This window comes from Macrobrachium rosenbergii, chromosome 9 (assembly GCF_040412425.1).
Source record: "Macrobrachium rosenbergii isolate ZJJX-2024 chromosome 9, ASM4041242v1, whole genome shotgun sequence".
In the NCBI taxonomy this organism is placed as follows: Eukaryota; Metazoa; Arthropoda; class Malacostraca; order Decapoda; family Palaemonidae; genus Macrobrachium; species Macrobrachium rosenbergii.
This window is the reverse complement of record NC_089749.1, coordinates 56380612-56403702: the sequence shown is the minus strand read 5'-3', so window position 1 is coordinate 56403702 and position 23091 is coordinate 56380612. Positions and strand designations below refer to the sequence as shown.

At 35.5% G+C, this 23091-nt stretch overlaps 1 protein-coding gene across 2 annotated transcripts in view; it reads left to right on the top strand.

The window, feature by feature from the left end:
• Positions 1-23091, top strand: part of LOC136841845 (uncharacterized) — a 39026-nt gene that overhangs the window by 12930 nt on the left and 3005 nt on the right. For both annotated transcript variants that reach the window (XM_067109229.1, XM_067109230.1), the window contains exons 2-5: positions 12346-12488; positions 13886-14096; positions 18852-18983; positions 21239-21421. In XM_067109229.1, the coding sequence (XP_066965330.1) occupies positions 12346-12488; positions 13886-14096; positions 18852-18983; positions 21239-21421 (669 nt within the window). The remainder of the gene's footprint in view (positions 1-12345; positions 12489-13885; positions 14097-18851; positions 18984-21238; positions 21422-23091) is intronic.

The following is a 23091-nucleotide window of genomic DNA, read 5'->3' as shown; positions in this document are numbered from 1 at the left end:
GAATTAGTGTTCGAATTTCAAATATTTATTCTTTAACCTTTTCTTTATGACGTCACATCAAAATGGTGAATTGGCGAAAAGAAACATGGTTTTTTTTTTTTTTTAGTTTTCTGAAAAGAAAACTATTGAGATGGCTTTATCTGTCCGTCCGCACTTTTTTTCTGTCCGGCCGCAGATCTTAAAAACTACTGAGGCTAGAGGGCTGCAAATTGGCATGTTGATCATCCACCCTCCGATCATCAAACATACCAAACTGCAGTCCTCTAGCCTCTGTAGTTTTTATTTTATCTACGGTTAAGTCAGCCACGATCGAGCGTCTGGCAACGATATAGGCCATGCCACCACCGGGTCGTGGTTAAGTTTCATGGGCCGCGGCTCATACAGCATTAAACCAAGACCACCGAAAGTTAAATTCATTTTCGGTGGCCTTGATTGTACGATGTACAGAAAACTCTTCGGCGCATTTTTTACCTGTTTTGTTTATGATACATCACGATACTACGACCGGAAATTATAAGCATAAATCCACAATTAGATATATGAACAAAGTTGTATTTTTCAAAATACAAAAATTATTAAAAACGGGGCTTTTTCAAACCGTTTGCTGAAGAGGACCGTCGTGCAAACGGTTGAAAGTTCCAGTTTTTTAAAATGTATGTTTGTATTTTGAAAAAAAAAAAAAAAAAGCTTTGCTCAAATACTCAATTGTGGATTTTTACGTATGTTTTTCGTTCACGGATCACTACTGCACTCAGAATTATTTTCTTCCGCAGCGAAACAATTCAAGAAATTGCCTTGTCCACCAGAGCTCACAGACGCGAGCCAGCAATTACAGAAGCTTCTATACGAAAGTTAATGAAAAAAAAAACACCTCCCAATATAGAAAAAATAAGACAAACAAAAGCTCTAAATGAAGAAAGATGGCAGACCAAAAAAAAAGGCAATCAATAAGTCAGTCCCGATGGAACGAAAGTTTTATGTTTTTCATCTGATTCATACGAGAGTGTTGTCCACCCTCGGCCAACTATAGGACGCTACATGTCAATTAGAGTTGATAGAACAGAGGCCTCTGGAGGCCACTTTCCTTTCTGACACCATCTGGTGGCGGAAGGGAAAAACATTTTGTAAAAACTTCGTCCGTCTCTCGGCAGTGTTGCCAAACCTTCCTTTTCGATGTGACTGAATTGGCAATGTCAAGAAAATTTGCTGGCCGTTCCAGAGTGATGAACATTAATTTTCTTCTTTTTACTTATTATTATTATTATTATTATTATTATTATTATTATTATTATTATTATTATTCAGATGATCCATCTTCCGGTGGTGGCCTGTCCTAAGCGCTGGCAGACGCACGATCATGGCTAACTTTAACCTTAAATATAATAAAAACTACTGACGCTAGAGGGGTGCAATCTGTTATGTTTGATGATTGGACAGTGGATGATCAACATACCAACTTGCAGCCCTCTAGCCTCAGTAGTCTTTAAGATCTGAGGGCGGACAGAAAAAGTGCGGACAGAAAAAAGTGCGGACGGAGAGACAAAGCCATCTCAATAGTTTTCTTTTACAGAAAACTAAAAGTATGACAACCATAGATTATCTGAGAGAATGCCGATGGAAAAATCTAGAGGAGGAAAATATAAATAAAAAGATCCAGAACTGAAATGATTAATACAGTGCCTAATCTCGGCTGAAGCTAAATGATTACGCTAACTGACAGAATCGTATTACGGAATGTATCCCTTCCGAAAGAAAAAATTCCACTGGTCTAATTACTTGCTTGGAGGCAGCCTACCGAGGAAATCGAAATATTCTAAAATGTATAGATGTCCTGACCACTTTCATTAAAATCATTAAAGTTCATTATTTTTTTATTATTATTATTCAGAAGATGAAACCTATTCATCTGGGTCTTCTGAGGCCTATTCATCTAGAACAAGCCCACCACAGGGGCCACTGACTTGAAATTCAAGCTTCCAAAGAATACTGTGGTGTTCATTTGAAAGAAGTAGCAGAAGGCAATGGGAAATACAGATAGAAGAGATCACTCGATAAAAAAGAAAAATAAATTAACAAATTAATAAATAAAAAAAAAATGTAAGTAAATTATTAAAATACAAGGAGAATTATTGTACAGCATTAGGGCAGTAATGTGCTGCGTCTTCGCTTGAACTTTTAAAGTTCAAAAGAGAATAATACCAGAGACCGTTCTTCAGTTTTTTTTTTTTTGAGAAGACCATTTGCAGATAATCACAGCAATAAAGTTACTGATTCCAGGTAATGTGTTAGAATGCTCTATCGGGCTCTAGCCGAGCCTTCGTCAAAGATTCAACGCTGGGAAAGCCAATATGGTGACACATTACTGATCTTAGCTATGACCTTTTTGAAAGGCCGACTGAGCAAGTGCTAAATCAAAGCGTTGCAACGGGCCACAATGGAGGTTATATGTACAAAAAAAAAAAAGTCTAGGCCTAGTCCTATAAAACGATGCTTTGAGACAATGGGATCACCGTTATTTCCCTCTCTCTCTTTCCATTCGTGTGTTATTCTCTCCCTCTGTATTCATTTGTTTCTCTCTCTCGCCTCTCTCATAACTACTCCTCTGTTATTCTCTCTCTCTCTCTCTACGTTCATTTGTTTCTCTCTCTCGTCTCTCAAAAGCATTCGTTTGTCATCCTCTCTCGTGTCCTTCCTCTACCATTTTTCTCTCATCCCGTCTCCGCGGAAGTATATCCCGCAGTGTTACCATGACCATACGTCAATGAATGCCAAACTTTCGTGGGCAGATGAGCCGAAACAGTATAGCCATTAAGAAAATCCATACGGGCCGTCATGGAATACAAACCATAATTACTTTAGAGGACTGGTTTCTAACACAGTGTGAATCTTTGCGGACAGCTTCCTCCAGACATTATTATTATTATTATTCAGAAGATGAACCCTATTCATATGGAAAAAGCCCACCAAAGGGGCCATTGACTTGAAATTCAAGCTTCCAAAGATTATGGTGTTCATTATGAAGAGGTAAGAGGAGGTTAGGAGAAATACAGAAAGAAGAGATCTCTCTTATTAAAAAATATATTAATAAATCAATAAACAGATAAAAATGTATTAAAATGCAAGGAGAACAGTATTAGGGTAGTAATGCACCTTCGCTTGAACTTCTGAAGAAGTTCCAATTGCACGACAGTCTCCCAGAAGCTGTTCCACAGTCCAAGGGTGTGAGGAATAAAGGACCTCTGGAACTGAAAAGTTCGACAGCGAGGAACAATTTAGTGCATACTGGTGCTGCTGCTGTTCAGCATGCCTGGAATATGCTGGAAATTATGCACAAGAGAGAGTCAGTCAGAGCTAAAGAGAGTTTCGGGTACTCCTTTTAGGTAGAGAGACGGAAAATGAAGCAATCTGTGAGCCGCTGAGGGATTGTGATGGATTAAAAAATAAAAGGATAAATGTTTAGGGTATGTAAAAAATCTAATATACAAAAATATAAAGTAATTAAAACTAACGATTAAAAGCTAAAAAAAATGTTTGTGGTACATAATATATACATAAAATGATCTTAAGCAAAAAAAAAAAGGTAACGACTTAAAGATAAAAAATAAACGTTCCTGGTCTATAAAAGAACCTCCCTTGTGGAGGTTCACTTTACACCGTTCAAACAAAGTTGACAAAAAAATGAACAAACATCTGGGGCACGACCGCCGCATATATGACATTATTCACGTATAATGGCAAAAATCCCCCCCCCCCACCACCCCATTCCAGCTGCACGTAACACATTCCATGAATGAAACACCTCTGAGCCGGTAGCAGTAAAGCTGACCTAGGATATTTGTATCCTTCCAGGATTTTCCAGTATAAAAAAAAAGATTGCTTATACGTAAGGATGGAAAGATTTTTTTTTATTTTTTTGATATAAAAACATTGCCCGACGAACGGTAAAAGCGCTGCAGCCTTTTTGTTTACTTTCTGCTTTCTTTGTGGCTCGAAAATAATGAATATATTATGGCTGAGCGAAAATTTGCATGCCTTATTTTTAGACACACACACACACACATATATGTATGTATAAAGATTTTATGTATCAGTACAAACACACACACATATATGTATGTATGTATGTATATATATATATATGCATATATATATATATATATATATATATATATATATATATATATATATATATATATATATATATAAAATACACATACTTTTTGTTACACACTTCCAATGGCTACACTTGACTTCACCCACACTGTCCTTAACACAACTTCCGCTTTCTTTAACATGTTGGCAAAGTCTATCTGACGCAACATTTATCAACACCAACAGGCTCGATCAATCTTTGTCCTTACCCGCGGTGCTTATATAACCTTTGCCCGTGGCCTTTAGATTATGTTTTATTCTTTTTTTTTTTTTGCACCACAGCTACACATTAAACTCCCCAAGACTTCATACCTTATTCGTGGTTTTTCATGACTTCATATATCTATTACTTCTCTCTCTCTCTCTCTCTGTGTATATGTGTATATATATACATACATACATACATACATACATATATATATATATATAACCCCACACAAACACACACACACACACACACACACATATATATATATATATATATATATATATATATATATATATATATATATATATATATATATATATAAATGTCATTAAGCTAAATGTAATATCAATCCACGCTACTTCGGGAATACCCCCGACGGGGAATTACAAGTGATAAATGGATTGGTACCGAAGTGCCTCGAACTCTCGACACAGTACCCTCCAACGCCTCCAGTCGACGGTCACACACTGAGCCACGAAGGCAGGCAATAAGTTAATGCCGAATCTGCCGTACTTGTTTACTCAGCGAGAGAGGGGAAATTGTACTTATAGTGTCCGCATTAACCAAACTCTACCATGACAGCTAATTGGTATGTGTGGAACACGCAGCTCTTATTATGAAATTTTTAATATTAAACGACATTTGTAGCTTAATGATTGTATATAAATCACGGTGATGTGATTAAAATTTCAAATATATGTATGTATATATATATATATATATATATATATATATATATATATATATATATATATATATATATATATATATGTAAATATACCCACACATACATACATATATGGTTTTATATATATATAAATATAATATATATATTAAATATAAATATTTATATATATAATATATATATATATATATATATAATATATATATAATATATTTATATATATATATATATATATATATATATATATATATATATATATATATATATATATATATATATATATATATATATATATATATAAACACAGTAAAACCGAGTTTGGTTTCACCCCGTATTCCATTAATTATGCAAATGACCGTTGGCGTGATAAAATCCCAGCATTTACGCGAGAATTTGCCGGCAAAATAGCAGTGCATAAACGAGTATTCTGAATACAAATGGACGCAATTTATAATCTCATTCGGCTGCTTTAATCAATAATTGGAGGCGTTTGTCGCTCTAATGACACAACGGCTTCAAAGTCGTTCTCGCAACGCGTCGCATCAGATGGAATCCGAACAGTCAACAAAAAATCACCATCAGCAAACAGCCAGCAACGCCAGTCAACGAGAGCTACGAACTATCGACCATCAAGAGGTGAAGCCTCCGTCACGTAGCACTGACTGTTAAATTCCATCTAATGCGACGCGTTGCGTGAACGACTTTGAAGCCACTGTGTCATTAGAGCGACAAACGCCTCCAATTATTGAATAAAGCAGCCGAATGGGATTATAAATTGCGTCCATTTGTATTCACAATACTCGTTATGCGCTGCCATTTTGCTTGCAAATTCCCGCGTAAATGCTCTGATTTTATCACGCCAGCGGTCATTCGCATAATTAACAGAATACGGGGTGAAACTAAACTCGGTTTTGTATTTTTTTTATCGTGTGAAGTAGTAGCGGAAGGGGAGGGGGAGGGTCATAGGGTAGGTCTGCCTGAGCTGATTTTAGCTGTGTATTTTAGGAGAAAAGTTTTTTTGATTAAAAAAAATTTTTTTTGGAATATAGGTTGACTTTCGCTGTATCTTTACAATACAGATTGACTTTCCATAAAGGTGCTGCTGTTTCCATGCTCAGTACTGTTGTGCTGAAGTTCCTTTACTGTAACTTCATTTTGCAAAAATAAATAAATAAATAAATAAATAAATAAATAAATAAAAAAATGAAAGAACATGATAAAAAGTAACCTTATGTGCTACTGAACTCAACTAAATAGAATATAGAATTCAGGTCAAATGCCAAGCACTGGGACCAATGAGGTCATTCAGCGCTGAAACGGAAATTGACAGCAAAAGGTTTGAAAGGTATAACTGGAGGAAAACCTCAAAGCAGTTGCACTATGAATCAATTGTTAGGAGACGGTGGAGAGTAAGATGGAAGAAAGAGAATATGAAAGGAGGTACGGTAAAAGGAATGAAAGGGGTTGCAGCTAGAGGCCGTAAGGAAGCTCCAAAGAACATTAAGTAATGCCTACAGCGCACCGCATGAGGTGCACTGACGGAATTATTTCACCCCCTACCCCCCCACGGGATCGTGTACACTGAAACACTGGTTAAACTCTAACTAACCTGGAGAGAGCTGAAAGTAACGCCAGTTAGACCTCTCGCTCTCACTTCTGTTATAATTAGGTAAAAAACAAGTAAAAAAGTGCGCCAAAGTTTCTTCGGCGTAATCGAGTTTTCTGTACAGTGTGTAATGCTGTATGATAGCCACGGCCCATGAAACTCTTAGCCACGGCCCGTGAAACTCTTAGCCGCGGCCCTTGAAACTCTTAGCCGCGGCCCATGAAACTCAGCCAAGGTCCGGTGGTGGCTCAGCCACGGCCCTTAAACTCTTAACTGCGGCCCACAAAACTCAGCCACGGTCCGGTGGTGGCTTGTCTTGTGGGTACCTATAGCGGTGCCCGGAGTACGAGTATGGCTAGCTTTAACCTTAAATGAAATAAAAACTACTGAGGCTAGAGGGCTGCAATTTAGTATGTTTGATGATCGGAGGGTGGATGATCAACATACCAATTTCCAGCCCTCTAGCCTCAGTAGTTTTGAAGATCTGAGGGCGGACAGAAAAAGTGCGGACAGAATAAAGTGCGGACGGACAGACAAAGCCGGCACGATATGTTTTCTTTTACAGAAAACTAAAAATTGTTTAACGGTCCCAGTAACCTACAACGCAACTACTTAAAGATAGCGATAAAAAAAAAATTGAACTAAAACGTTTTCAAATTCCATCTAGACGACTTTGCCCGCTCGTGATTTTGTAATTACCTGTCATTTTTGCTTGTCGCGGAAGAGTTTCATTATTCCATTTTTGTCACTTTTTTTATCATATTTTACAGAGTATATGCACCCAAGAGACACGCCTTTCATATCTCCCCTATACTGGTAAAAATTAAGAATATTTCCCGATCTAAAATGGCATTAAAAAGAAATAATGTTAACGACGTAAGCTAAATAATGTCTAACTGGAGAAAAAATTATAAACCACTCACAAAATACTGGCTGACACTATTAATTTATTTTATTTTTTCCCCATTTTTACTTTCTGATTTTATCTTTTGTGTTTTCTTATAATCAAATCGTGAGCTAAATGAATTACGTGTAACTGGAGAAACCATTATAACCAATAACAGCACACAGGCTGAAACTATTAAAACTTTCTTTTTTTTCTTTCTACTGTCTATTTTTTTTGTTTTCTTATAATCAAAACCAATAATGTTAATAACAATGTGAGCTAAATGAATTATATGTAATTGGAGCAAAGATTATAGACCATTAACAGCACAGGCTGAAACTACTAAAACCTACTTTCTTTTTTTCCTTTTTTACTTTCTATTTTTTTTGTTTCCTTATAATAAAAAATAATAATATTAATAACGTATTATTTGAGAAAAAGATCATAGACCACTAACAGCATTCAGGCTAAAACTACTAAACCCTACTTTCTTTTTTCCCCTTTTACTTTCTATTTTTATTTTTTGCGTTTCCCTAACTTTCGTCCGTGAGTTGACCAGTCGGGAAAAAGGGGACCTGGAAATAAAAAAAAAAAAAAAAGAAATAACGAGGGAAAAAGAACAAAAGGGCTACTCTCCAAAGCCCTATTCAGAAGTGATTGCATTCCGCTTGGCGTCTACAGCACAGTAGAGCCTCTGTCCCAAAAGTTTCCTGGTCGCTCATTGAGGACAACTTTTTTGGTCGTCGGAAACTTTCTCTCTTCCGTGCCTCAGTTGGAACCCTCTTTCCCTCCCCCCCGACCTTTCATCTCTTCGTATTTGCTCTCTCTCTCTCTCTCTGAGTCTGTCTCTGTCAGTCTGTCTGTCTCTCCTAGCCTTCCTCTCTCTCTCTCTCTGTATGTCCGTCCGTCTGTCTGTCTGTCTGTCTCTCCTAGCCTTCCTCTCTCTCTTTCAGTCTTTGTCTGTCTCTGTCAGTCTGTCTGTCTCTCCTAGCCTTCCTCTCTCTCTCTCTCTCTGTATGTCCGTCCGTCTGTCTGTCTCTCCTAGCCTTCCTCTCTCTCTTTCAGTCTTTGTCTGTCTCTGTCAGTCTGTCTGTCTCTCCTAGCCTTCCTCTCTCTCTCTCTCTCAGTCTCTGTCTGTCTGTCTCTCTCTGTTTGTCTGTCAGTCTCTGCCTGTCTGTCTGTTTGACTCTTAGACTCTGCCTGTCTGTATCTCTCTCTCTCTCTCTCTCTTTCTGTATGTCTGTCTGTCTATCTCTCTCTCTCTCTCCCCCAGCCTCTGTCTGCCTGTCTGTATGCCCGTCTCACTCTCTGTCTCTGTCTGTCTGTCCCTCTCTCTCTCTCTCTCTCTCTCTCTCTCTTCCACCGCGCTCTCCCTCTCTGGAAATCTGTTGGCTGTACTGCGATTGCCTTTCCTCCTAACTAGGTTTCCCTGCAACTTCAAGTGGCAGCTCACCGGGAGAGAGGCCGAGTGTCAGAAGTTATACAACCGCTCTCCTCTCCTCCTCCCCTGCTGCGGCTGCTACTAAGGTTTATTCAGTCTACTGAAATCAGCGCTTCCAGTTTCAGACGACTAAAAATCTACAAAGAAAGAGTGATTGGGAGAGAATCTTCAAGTCTAAAAATTATTATTATTATTATTATTATTATTATTATTATTATTATTATTATTATTATTATTATTCAGAAGATGAACCCTATTCATATGGAACAAGCCCACAACGGGGGCAACTGAATTGAAATTCAATTATTATTATTATTATTATTACTATTCAGCAGATGAACTCAACTCTTATGGAACAAGCCCACCACAGGGGCCATTCACTTGAATTCAGTTATTATTATTATTATTCAGCGGATGAACTCAATTCATATGGAACAAGCCCACCACAGGGGCCACTGACTTGAAATTCAAGCTTCCAAAGAATCTGGTGTTCGTTAAAGAAGTGACAGAAGGTAATGGGAGATACAGAAAGACGAGCTCGGTTGCTCAAAAAGGAAAAAATAAATTAGTAAATTTCAGAAATCAATAATCAGATATATAAATAAATGATTAAAGTACACGATGAATTGTTCTAAGGTAGTAATGCATTGCATCTGCGCTTGAACTTTTGACCAGTCAAAAGTTCTTTAGAAAACAATTGGTTTCAAAATCTTAGTCACTAGAATTTCCAGGCCGCGTTCTGTTACGTAGTTTGATGGACTATTCCTGCCTCGTCTCTCTATGTACTTTCCTTTTAATTCATTTCATCTGGAGGGGCCTTGATCTGTCAATAGGACTTCTATTTTTTACAAAGAGAATAACAAATTATGCCGAGTACATACCGGCTGTGCCTTGTAAGTTTGTGATATATTCACGACTGTTTTATATATATATATATATATATATATATATATATATATATATATATATATATTATATATACACACATATATATATATGTATGTATACATATATATATATATATATATATATATATATATATATATATATATATATATATATATATATATATATATATATATATATAGACCCAGACTGTTCCATATATATATATATATATATATATATATATATATATATATATATAAAGAGAGATCCTGTGGTATGGTTGGTAGCATTTTTACCTACCAAGTAGGGCGTCCCGTTTAAAACCCACTGCGCATCTGTTAACCGAGGTAGTGAAATACGCCCCTGGTAGTTAGACGACTGTGGTAGGAGCAACTTGGATTAATCCTTCAGAGTAATTCCTGTTGTTCTAAGTTTTAACATCTATAAAATACTAAGTTTGCAGTCTTCAATCTTTCAATCTTGTTGTGCAACTGGAACTTCTTCAGAGATTCAAGGGAATATGCAATGCAGTACTGCTCTAATACAATTCTCCTTGCATTTTAATCTTTTACTTACACTTGATCTACTTACTGATTAATTCGTTCAATTATTTTTACTCTTTTAATAAGTGATCTCTTCTTTCTGTATTTCCCATCACCTTCTGTCACTTGTTTTTAATGAACACCATAATATTCTTTGGAAGCTTAATTTCAAGTCAATGGCCCTGTGGTGGGCTTGATCCGTATGAATAGGGTTCATCTTGTGAATAATAATAATAATAATAATAATAATAATAATAATAAATAATAATAATAATAATAATAATAATAAAATAATAAATTCACAGTGGTGTAAATGTAGATATATATCAGAAATAAATAAATATATATATATATATATATATATATATATATATATATATATATATATATATATAAATTTATGTATATATATACACACATTTACACCATTGTGGATTTCTTCACCATTTTACGGACTCATGCTATTACGAGACTTTTATGAATAATAATAATAATAATAATAATAATAATAATAATAATAATAATAATAATAATAATAATAATAATAATAATAATAATAATAAAGAACTAGAGAAACCTTGATTAGAAAAATTACTCTCTGAAGGAGGCAGGTTCTGCCATCTTCGACCAGCCTTTCTCAAGTCTAATTATATTTTCTGAGTTTTTTTGCCTCGTCTACTTTCTGAGCCGTCGCCAAAAAGGCGTTTTGAAATGAGGTGCAGGTACTGGATTAAGAGAAATTTCATGAGAGAGAGAGAGAGAGAGAGAGAGAGAGAGAGAGAGAGAGAGAGAGAGAGAGAGAGAGAGAGAGAGAGTTAAGCCAAAGGGAACAGACGGTAATTAAAAATATTATCCTTTCATCTCTCGGGTGCTTGAGGGAAAGATACTGATGCTTTCATCTCCGGGGAACTTTTACTTTTCATTTTCGCAGAAATTTATTCTTTTTAGTTTTCTGAAAAGAAAACTATTGTGCCGGCTTTGTCTGTCCGTCCTCAGATCTTAAAAACCACTGAGGCTAGAGGGCTGCAAATTGGTATGTTGATTATCCACACTCCAGTCATCAAACATATCAAATTGCAGCCCTCTAGCCGCAGTAGTTTTTTTTATTTTACTTAAGGTTAAAGTTAGCCATAATCGTTCGTCTGGCAACGATATAAGCCAGGTCACCACCGGGCCGTGGTTAAGGTTTCATTGGCCGCAGCGCATACAGAATTATATAGAGACCACCGAAAGATACGATCTATTTTCGATGGCCTCGATTATGCGATGTACAGAAAACTCGATTGCACCGAAGAAACTTAGGCGCATTTTTTACTTTTTTTTTTTTTCTAAGGAAGGTCTTTTTTCATTTCTCAATATGAACAAGGCAGTTACTTAGGTTTTAAAGTAAGACAAGTCACATAAATAACATTTTCTTCCATTTGATATGTTGTATTCTCAATAACAACAGTGATTTATCTTATCTGATTATACAATAGTGAAGGCAGGTACAGAGGTCTCACAGCTAAGATCGTTCAGAGATTCGGAAGCTTATTCCAGTTCAATTGACTTTATTTCTGATCAATTTCATGTCCATATCAAAATATGAATGGAGGTACAGTAAAAGGAAAGAAAAGGGTTGCAGCTAGGGGCCGAAGGGACGCCGCAAAGACTTTGGAGAAATATCTTGCTCTTAATTCTATTGCAGTTTAATTCGCTCTATCACCTACATGTACAGAGTCTTCCATTCCTGATCAATTTTATGTCCATATCAAAATCCCAACTTAAGGTTCTTTGCACGGTCCCTTCTGGCCCTAGCCTGCAAACCCTTTCATTCCTTTTACTGTACCTCCATTCATATTCTCTCTCTTCCATCCTACTTTCCTCAACCCTCTCCTGAGAATTGTTTCAGTATTCAATTCTATTTCTTGGCATTAATTCTGTTCCCGTGTTTGCAGGGGAAGCCCACCGGATGTCGGATGGAAGCGACAGGGCGTGCCCCGTGTGCCCGTATTTTATTAATACCCCGACGAACGTCACAGCGCCTCAGGGTATGTCAGCCAACCTCACCTGCGGAGTCAGGAACTTGTCTGACAGAAAGGTAGGCTACCAAAGATTATTATTATTATATTATTATTATTTCTTAGGTAGTAGACCCTCTTTCCAGTATGGGCCCTGTAAGGCTGGTTCCATATGGATAGGGGTTTATCTAATTATTATTATTATTATTATTATTATTATAACAGAACAAACCCACAGGGGTAACTGACTTAAAATTCAAGCTTCCGAAGAATAAGATTTCGTTTGAAAGAAGTTACAGAATATGCAGTAAGTAATGAATATTTTCACAATAAATCTGTAAGGCACGATTAACTGACTAATTGTGAGTAATCTGGCGTCACAATAACCAGGGTTACTGACGTCGAAGACACGGTCAAACGTGTATAAATTTTCTAAGGGTCATCTGCTCGCACTCCATGATACTTGAAGATGGGACAAATCACAACTGCTTCTGTCTTTTGTTATTATTATTATTATTATTATTATTATTATTATTATTATTATTATTATTATTATTATTATTAATATTATTCAGAAGATGAACCCTATTCATATGGAACAAGCCCACCATTGACTTGATATTCAATTTTCTAAAGAATATGGTTTTCATCAAGAAGTAACAGAATGTCAAGGGAAACACAGAGAGAAGAGACCCTACTTATTAAAAAAGGGAAAAATATTAAATTAATATATAGAAAAAGTATTAAAATTCCAGGAGAAAATATTAGATTAGTAATGGAAAAGTATTGCATCTTTGATGCTATGCACATTTTCATTTGATGACACTGCTTTGCATTGCAAATAGGGAGGTCAGATTCAGTCCAGTAGTACTTTTCATTCACCACGCCTGGGGAAAATTAAATCATGATAGCCTTTTGAATTTCAGGGCAGAGAAAACTAAAACATCAAAGGGTTTTGAATGAGAGCCATATATCTCATAGCCTTTAGATTCACTGTAGGAAAAATGAAATCAACATAGCCTTTGAAACTCCAGGGTAGGGAAGAGGAAATCAATAAAGCCTTTTCAATTCCAAGGCAGAAAAATGTGAAATCAATATCTCATAGCCTTTAAATTCCAGGGCACGGAAAACAAAATCAAAATAGTCTTTTAAATTTCAGGGTGGAGAAAATGAAACTAATAAAGCCTTTTTAATTTATGAAATCAATATATCTCATAGTCCTTAAATTCCAGGGTAGGGAAAATGAAATCAAACATAGCCATTGAAATTCCAGGAGAGGGAAAACGAAATCAACATAGCCTTTTAAATTCCAGGGCAAGGAAAATTAAATTAATTTAGCCTTTGAAATTCCAGGGTAGGGAAAATGAAATCAACAAGTCTCATAGCCTTTAAATTCCAGGGACCGACTCTCATGCCTTCCAATATGGCGGCTAATAAAACTAACTTGAAATCTTTCCACGATTCCTTCTCCTCGCAGGTCTCGTGGATCAGACGCAGGGACCTGCACGTGCTAACTACAGGGGCCTTCACTTACACGACCGACGTCAGGTTCCGGGTCCTGCACCTGGAAGGGTCTCCGTACTGGACGCTGGAAGTCGGGTCTCCCACCATCAACGACTCGGGAGTCTACGAGTGCCAGGTGTCGACTCAGCCCAAAATATTCCGAAGATTTACGTTAAATGTTATTGGTGAGTTTGTTTCGGGGTCGTCATTTGATGACTGGACTTGGGGTCATCATTTGATGACTTGGGGGTCATCATTTGATGACTGGAATTGTGGGTCGTCATTTGATGACTGGACTTGGAGGTCGTCATTTGATGACTGGACTTGGGGTTATCATTTAATGACTTGGGGGTCATCATTCGATGACTGGGCTTGGGGGATCATCTGATGACTGGATTTGTGGGTCATCATTTGATGACTGGACTTGTGGGTCGTCATTTGATGACTAGACTTGTGGGTCATCATTTGATGACTGGACTTGGGGGTCATCATTTGATGACTGGACTTGGGGGTCATCATTTGGTGACTGGACTTGGGGGTCATCATTTGATGACTGGACTTAGGGGTCATCATTTGATGACTGAACTTGGGGGTCCTCATTTGATGTCTGAACTTGGGGGTCATCATTTGATGACTGGACTTGTGGGTCGTCATTTGATGACTGGACTTGGGGGTCGTCATTTGATGACTGGACTTGGGGGTCATCATTTGATGACTGGGACTGGGGGTCGTCATTTGATGACTGGACTTGTGTCAGAGTAGAGGAGACGGCTGAACGAAGATCTCGTTTATTCATAAGAACCTCACAATGGTGTTAATGTAAATATGTATTGGAAATATACATACAAACGAGGGCTTTCGAGAAGGAGAATCGAGCATGTTCTCGAATGCTATCGTTTGTATATTTTTATTTCTGATACATATTTATACTTACACCACTGTGGACTTCTTCACCATATGGTTTATTAATTTTTTTTTTTTTGGTTGAACAATATAGACTATAGCGTAGTACACTATCTGAGAAATCTACACAATATAGAATATAATGTAGTACAGTGAGATAATTTGAGAAATCGACTGAAATAATGAGAAATTTACCGTCTTTTACTGAACCTCTTCACTTTCATTCCCGAGGGGCTATCATTTTTAGCTAAACGATAGAGAATAGGGTGTATACGATGCAGTAGATTTGAGATAATTTGAGAAATCTACCGAGATCATGTGAAATTTACCATCTTTTGTTTATAAGTTTTCGTGTTCACCCCGCCGTGTTCAGTACCAGCCCCTCGGGGATGAAAGCAAAACAGAAACAATAGGCGGTAAATTTCTCATTATCACGGTAAATTTCTCATTGCCTTGGTAAATTTCTCATGACCTCGGTAAACTTCGTAATTATCTCGGAAAATTTCTCATGATCTCGGTAAACTTCGTAAGTTATCTCGGAAAATTTCTCATTATCTCGGTAAATTTCTCAATATCTAGGTAAATTTCTCATGATCTCGTCTCGGTAAATTTCTCATTATCTCGGTATATTTCCCCGTTATCTCGCCTCGGTAAATTTCTCATTGTCTTGGTAAATTTCTCGTTTCTTCTCGGTAAATTTCTCATTGTATCGGTAAATTTCTTGAATTATCTCGGAAAATTTCTCATTATCTCGGTAAATTTCTCAATATCTCGGTAAATTTCTCACTGCCTCGGTAAATTTCACATTATCTCGACCCGGTAAATTACTCATTGTCTCAGTATATTTCCCGTTATCTCGTCTCGGTAAATTCCTCATTATCTCGGTAAATTTCTCATTGTCTCGGTAAATTCCTCATTATCTCAGTAAATTTCTCATTATCTCGGTAAATTCCTCATTATCTCGGTAAATTCCTCATTATCTCGCCTCGGTATATTTCTCATTATCTCGGTAAATTTCTCGTTATCTCGTCTCGATAAATTTCTCATTGTCTCGGTAAATTTCTTGAATTATCTCGGTGAATTTCTCATTGTCTCGGTAAATTTCCCATTATCTCAATAAATTCCTCATTATCGCGGTAAAATTCTGAATATCTCGGTAAATTCCTCATTATCTCAGTAAATTTCTTATTATCTCGGTAAATTTCCCATTATCTCGGTAAATTCCTTATTATCTCAATAAATTCCTCATTATTTCAGTAAATTCCACATTATCTCGGTAAATTCTTCATTATCTCGGTAAATACCTTAAATCATCTCACCTGTCCCGCATCGTATTCATTATTTTTTATATAATTCAGTAAAAAATATGTCATCAATAGACTATATCTTCGTGGGGAAGCCGCCTTCACATTTACCGGAGATTGGCTGGACTCTTTTTGCTTCGTAAACGCTCTCTTCTCCTAGTTCAGTGGTTCTCAAACTGGGGATAATTACACGTTTGGGGTAACGAGGCACTTTCCAAAAGTAATAATCCTCTGGAGTAAAACTCAGTAAATTTATAAATAATAATAATAAATAAATGAATGAATAGATAAAGAAGTGAATAGATTAATTTTTATCATAATTATGCAAGTTATACCCCAAGCATTCGTTTTCTTCGATCCCGAAAGAAAATAAGAATGCCAGGAAGAGTCTTCCTCGTGATATGAACGAGTGAAACATCAGAAGATCATTTTGTCAAACGAATTATGTCTAAAACCTAAATTCTTTACTTCTTAGGACTTGAGTAAAAGTAGAAATGAAGCATTCCAATATCTTTCTTTCCTTTATAACTTCACATAGCTGAAGAGGAACTGGGTAGGGGTAACGATACCAAAAACATTTTAGAACCAAGTTTTTACTTTGCAGGTTTTGCATACCTTTGTATCTCGTTGTTTCTCAAATAATTCCCGGAATAACTTTGTGCAAGCGAGGGAAAGAGAAAGACGTTGAATTGCAAACGCACATGAAGTCATTCCTCCCTCTCCCGGTCCAGTTACCAAGTCTCTGCTATTCAGTATTCAGGGGAGTTTGTCAGGTCACTTTCATTTGCAAATGAACTATGACAGCTGCCTGTCAAGTGATATGACATTTCTATCTGTCAACTGACGTGATGTTTCTGCCTGTCAACTGATATGAGACAAGATACCCGAGCTTTACAGACTAAAGGTGACTGAACCGGAAGCCTGAATTAAAACTTGCAATAAAAACTCAGCAAGATTTTTTCCCCATGATCTAAAAAAAAAAAAAAAACTATAAAATCTAAAACTGGAACACAGAGAGTCAAAAACAAAGAGCAAGTAAAAAATGCGCCGAAGTTTCTTCGGTGCAATCGAGTTTTCTGTACAGCCGATATAGCGTACAAGCCAGGCCACCGAAAACAGATCTATCTTTCGGTAGTCTCGGTATAATGCTGTATGACCCGCGGCCCATAAAACTTTAACCACGGTCCGGTGGTGGCCTATCCTACATCGTTGCCAGATGCACGATTATAGCCAACTTTAACCTTAAATAAAATAAAAAACTAGTGAGGCTAGAGGGCTGCAATTTGCTAAATTTGATGATTGGAGGGTGGATGATCATCATACCAATTTGCAGCCCTCTAACCTCAGTAGGTTTTTTAAGGCTTGAGGGTGGACAGAAAAAAGTGCGGACAGACAGACAAAGCCGGCACAATAGTTTTCTTTTACAGAAAACTAAAAACGGTGGAGAACAATATTCAGTGGTTATGAAGAATAATTGTACACTGATGGCTACATTCGTTTTACGAGTATGAATTATATAACAAAATTCGTCCGAATTATATATCAAAATTCGTCTGCATTATAAAACAAATTGCGTCCGAATTATATATAAAATTTCGTCTGGATTATATAACAAAATTCGTCTCAATTATGTGGTGAAATTCGTCTTGAAATATATAACAAAATTTGTCTGAATCATAATACAAAATTCTTACGGAACATAACAAAATTCGTTTGACTCCCATAACAAAATTTGTGGGGACTATATAACAAAATTCTTATGACTTATATTGCAAAATTCTTATGAGTTATATAACAAAATTCTTATGAATCATATAAACAATTCTTATGAATTATATAACAAAATTCGTATGAATTATGTAAAAAATTCTTATGAATTATATAACAAAATTCTCATGAATTAATATCGTCCTGGAAAAAACTGGAAACTGGAATGCACAATCTACCGATTGCGATTTAAGCAGCAAAAGCGTCATCATATATACAGACAGAGAAAGCAAATATGGAATTCCTGATTCCCAATTCCTTCCGAAGCCTTAAATTGGAATGGGAATTCCTGGGTTCAAGTCACTGAATCATTTTTCTGCTTGTGAACTTTGGAGTTCGTAATGGAAGCTGCGGGTTTTTCGTAATGCCAAAGTTCCGTAAACGGTTCCAAGATGTCAATGGAAAAGAGAGAGAGAGAGAGAGAGAGAGAGAGAGAGAGAGAGAGAGAGAGAGAGAGAGAGAGAGAGAGTGTCAGAAAGATTAAAGATCAAGGTATCAATGCAAGGAGAATTCTTAACCTTTAGAGAGAGAGAGAGAGAGAGAGAGAGAGAGAGAGAGAGAGAGAGAGAGAGAGAGAGAGAGAGGAATGAATTTTAAGTTCATAAAAAGAAAATAGCAGACAAGGAATTCGCGTTAATAAAAAGCAAATCAGTCCAAAAATTTAAGTTATCAAAAAGAAAAGAGCATATATATATATATATATATATATATATATATATATATATATATATATATATATATATATATATATATATATATATATATATATATATATATATAAAGACAGGCTAAACTTTTCCACCCTCCTATATCTCCATTCTTGTATTATTATATTATTATTATTATTATTATTATTATTATTATTATTATTATTATTATTATTATTTTTCTAGAGCAAAACAGATTTATAATCTAAATAATCCTTCTTTCTCTCTTAATCGTTCCTCCTGCCTGGGCAACAAACAGTTCCTAGGGCGGAGATAACGGGGACTCAGCAGATTTTCATGAAGGCGGGAAGCGACATCAACATCACCTGCGTGGTGGCAGGTGCTGTAAGAGGAGCCAGCGTCAAGTGGTACCATGTCCTGCCACAGCCGCGTAAGTGGTTTTACTTTTGGGGTGTGCTGTACTTTAATGATTTTCTCTCTAAATGTTTTACTTTTGAGGTGTGCTGTACTTTAATGTTTTTTTCTATAAATGTTTTACTTTTGAGGCGCGCTATACTTTTATGAATTTCTCTAAATCTTTCACGCTTAGTCAATTCTACGTTTATAAAATCGTAGTCATTTTTTTTGTCTCAGAATTAATACTGTTTTTACAATTCTCCTTATATTTAACACATTTTTTATTCTATTTATTTTTTAATTCGTTAAATTACGTTTTCTTTTTCAATAAGTGATCTCTTCTTTCTGTCTTTCTTTGTACTTTCTGTTACTTCTTCCAAATGAACATCATATTGTTTAGGAACTTGAATTTCAAGTCAATGGCCCCTTTGGTGGGCTTGTTCCATCTGAATATTGTTCATCTTCTGAATAATAATAATAATAATAATAATAATAATAATAATAATAATAATACGTATTATTGGAAGAAATCGCTGCATCAGCTGCATTGATCTTGTATAGAGTCTTCTCTATTTTCCTTATAACAGTTTTTAGCTGTTACTACAACTGGCGAATAACGCGCCAATGTGATTCATCAAGAGTTAAATTTCCAGTAATTTCCCTACATTTCTATTAAGAGAAAGTCAAATTTGGTGAGCATAGCCCGTAGGGTTTTATACATGTAGAGGTCCAGTGATCAAACTCTGAAGGATCCGGGAGAAACGTTGGCCACTTCAAGATTTTGACCTGTATCCAAATTCGATACGTTTACCGCTACGTGTAAAAAAACCCTACGGGCTATGCTCACCAAATTTGACTTACCCTCAATAGAAATATATGGAAATCCCTGGAATTTAACTCCTGATGAATTACATTGGCGCGTTCCTTGCCAGTTGTAGTAACAGCGAGAAAACTGTTACAAGGAAAATAGGGAAGACTCTATTCAAGATCAATGCAGCTGATGCAGCGATTTCTTTCAATAGTACCTGTTTATTTATTAACAAGAATAATCTGTACTCTAACGATTTTCTCTCTAAATGTTTGTCACCGAGTTAATTCTGTATTGATCAAATCGTAGTTTTTTCTCAGCATTGATACTTTCCTCTCTCTCTCTCTCTCTCATTTGATATAGCTCCACTGACCTAGTAATAACGGAATCTCTACCTCTCCCATTTGATAATAATTCCAATGACCGAGGAATAACGGAATCTCTCTCTCTCTCTCTTTCTCTCCAACCAATCAAAATTACACAGAGTGAGAGTAAACTTTTTATTCATGGATTTATATTATCTGAATATTCCTAATCAATTAACATAAAACATCATTATTGTTGCCTGACATTTGAATGAAAAAAAAATTGGCAAAACTGTATAAACTGGAAAGATAATTCTAATAATTTTGTATGGTGCTAGAAATAAAATCCTATTTATTTCTCCTATTCTTTAAGTTAACTTTTATCTTTTATTTTTTTACAGTGATGTATGAAACTATTGGTTCTCATCTGACTTGAATCTGTTATTTAGACTTATTTATATTTTTTTCTCTAGTTTTATAATTCACATAATCAAAATCAGTAAACTGGTATGAAAATTAACTTTACACAGACCAGTAAAAGAGAGATATTGCTGTCAGAGGAAGAATGATACATTGTAGTCATTGTGTAATCCAGTATATATATGTATGTGTGTATATGTATATATATATATAATATATATATATATATATATATATATATATATATATATATATATATATATATATATATATATATATATATATATATATATATATATATATATATATATATATATAAAATTATATATATGTGTGTGTATGTATATGTGTATACATATATACAGACACACACATGTATATATAAATTATATATATATATATATATATATATATATATATATATATATATATATATATAAAAATCTATATACATCTCTCCAAGCATTTCCACAAACTGACATTAAAATGATCATGAAAATGAGAGTTATATATATATATATATATATATATATATATATATATATATATATATATATATATATATATATATATATATAAAATCTATATACATCTCTCAAGCATTTCCACAAACTGACATTAAAATGATCATGCAAAATGAGAGTTAGAAATATGCCCTGGCTTCCGTATAAATAAAAGTAAAGAAATTTACACAACAGCTCCTGCTGTCATCTATGACACCCAGAATATCCTACTCACCTGTCCTTACCTGCTTAGGAAATGGCGTCTCAACGATAGAGATCAACATAGGCGAGAGAGGAGGCGTCCAGCTGGTCACCGACAAAAACGAAGGAACCAGCTGGCTGCTGGTAACTCACGCCACCTGGAAAGATGCCGGGAACTACACTTGCGCACCTGCCTATGCCAGGCCTGCATCAGTCTCCGTGCATGTTCTAGACGGTAACTATAAATCTTTAGTTTCCCTTGTCTTATATATATGTGTATATATGTATACATACATATATATATACATAAACACATATATGTATACAAATATATACACACATACATAAATATATATATATATATATATATATATATATATATATATATATATATATATATATATATATATATATATATATAATATTACAGGGAATATGTGAATCCAGGGATTTCATGAAATCCCTAGGGAGTTTGTGAAATGAGCAACTCGCTTAGGCTTTAGTACCACAGGGTTGGTAATAAACACGGCGAAACAGTGATTCATTTACACTGTTTCGCCGTGTTTAGTACTAGTCCCTGGGGGGTTAAATGTATTTTGCCGTGTTTAGTACTAGCCCCTAGGTGATCAAATGTCCCTAAATGCATTTGACACCCCAGGGGCTAGTACTAAACATGGCGTAACAGTGTAGATGAATCACTGTTTCGCCGTCTTTAGTAGTAGCCCTTGGGGATCAAATGTTCCTAAGCGGGTTGCTCTCTTCACAAATTCCCTAGGGATTTCGTGAAATTCCTGGTTTCACAAATTCCATATAACATATATATACTGTATATATAAGTAGAATACCTATGAAAATGAGAGAATTAAACATAGGTACCAAGTGCTTTCGAGTACTGAGTAAACATCTTCAGGTTTGGTAATACATTATAGCACCTAGTACCAAGTCTTTATTTCTCTCCTTTCCAGTGGTTTTCTGTGTATTCACTTGTCGTGTTTAGTTCTGTAACTTACTAGTAATGCATACACACATATATATAAAAAATCTATTGGTCACACGCACTAAGAAGTGTATTTCAAACAGTCATAATGACCTAACATCTTGATTTGCTCACATTTTTTTATAATACTTACCACTGCAAGCCTTGAATCCGAATGAAGAATGTGCTGAAAGTAATAGATATACCTCAACTAACCAGCCTAAAATTGGCCCCCCCCACAAAAAACCTACTATATGATGGTGTCTATACACTTAGTTTGGCTATAGCACAACTGATTTTACTTCGAGAGGTATATGGACGTATGAGCTGAAATGAATTCTTATCACTCTTTCTAGTATGGTGAGTTATGTCACTTTTGTGGGTTGGAGTCCTACGAGGAAAAGAATCATCTTCATTTTTTCCCCATTCAGATTCTAGGCTTCCAGTGGTCAGCACATCCTAAAGATGATTCAAGGTACTAAGAGGTCATTTTGTATTTTTAAAGTTACACGTACCTGTAGAGCAGTGGTTCTTAACCTGGGGTGTTTATATGCATGTTATTATTTTCTGCAAAAAATAATAAAATAATAATAATAATAATAATAATAATAATAATAATAATAATAATTAATAATAATTTGTTAATAATAATAATCATTATTATTATTATTATTATTACTACAGCAGTGCTCTGAGCTATAGATAATCCTACACCTAATTTCCTAATGAAGTGGCAATGTTGCTTTTTTTTATTTCAGTAATTCAGGGGTTGCGAGAACTGACTGCTGATTTGAAAGGGGTGCATACACTGAAAAAAGTTAAGAGCCACTGCTGTAGAGCTTATATAGGTAACTCATTTTACTAAATAACATGAAACACTTGAAGTTATAGTGATCTGAAGGGATCTTGTCTTGCTCTAGTAAAATGTA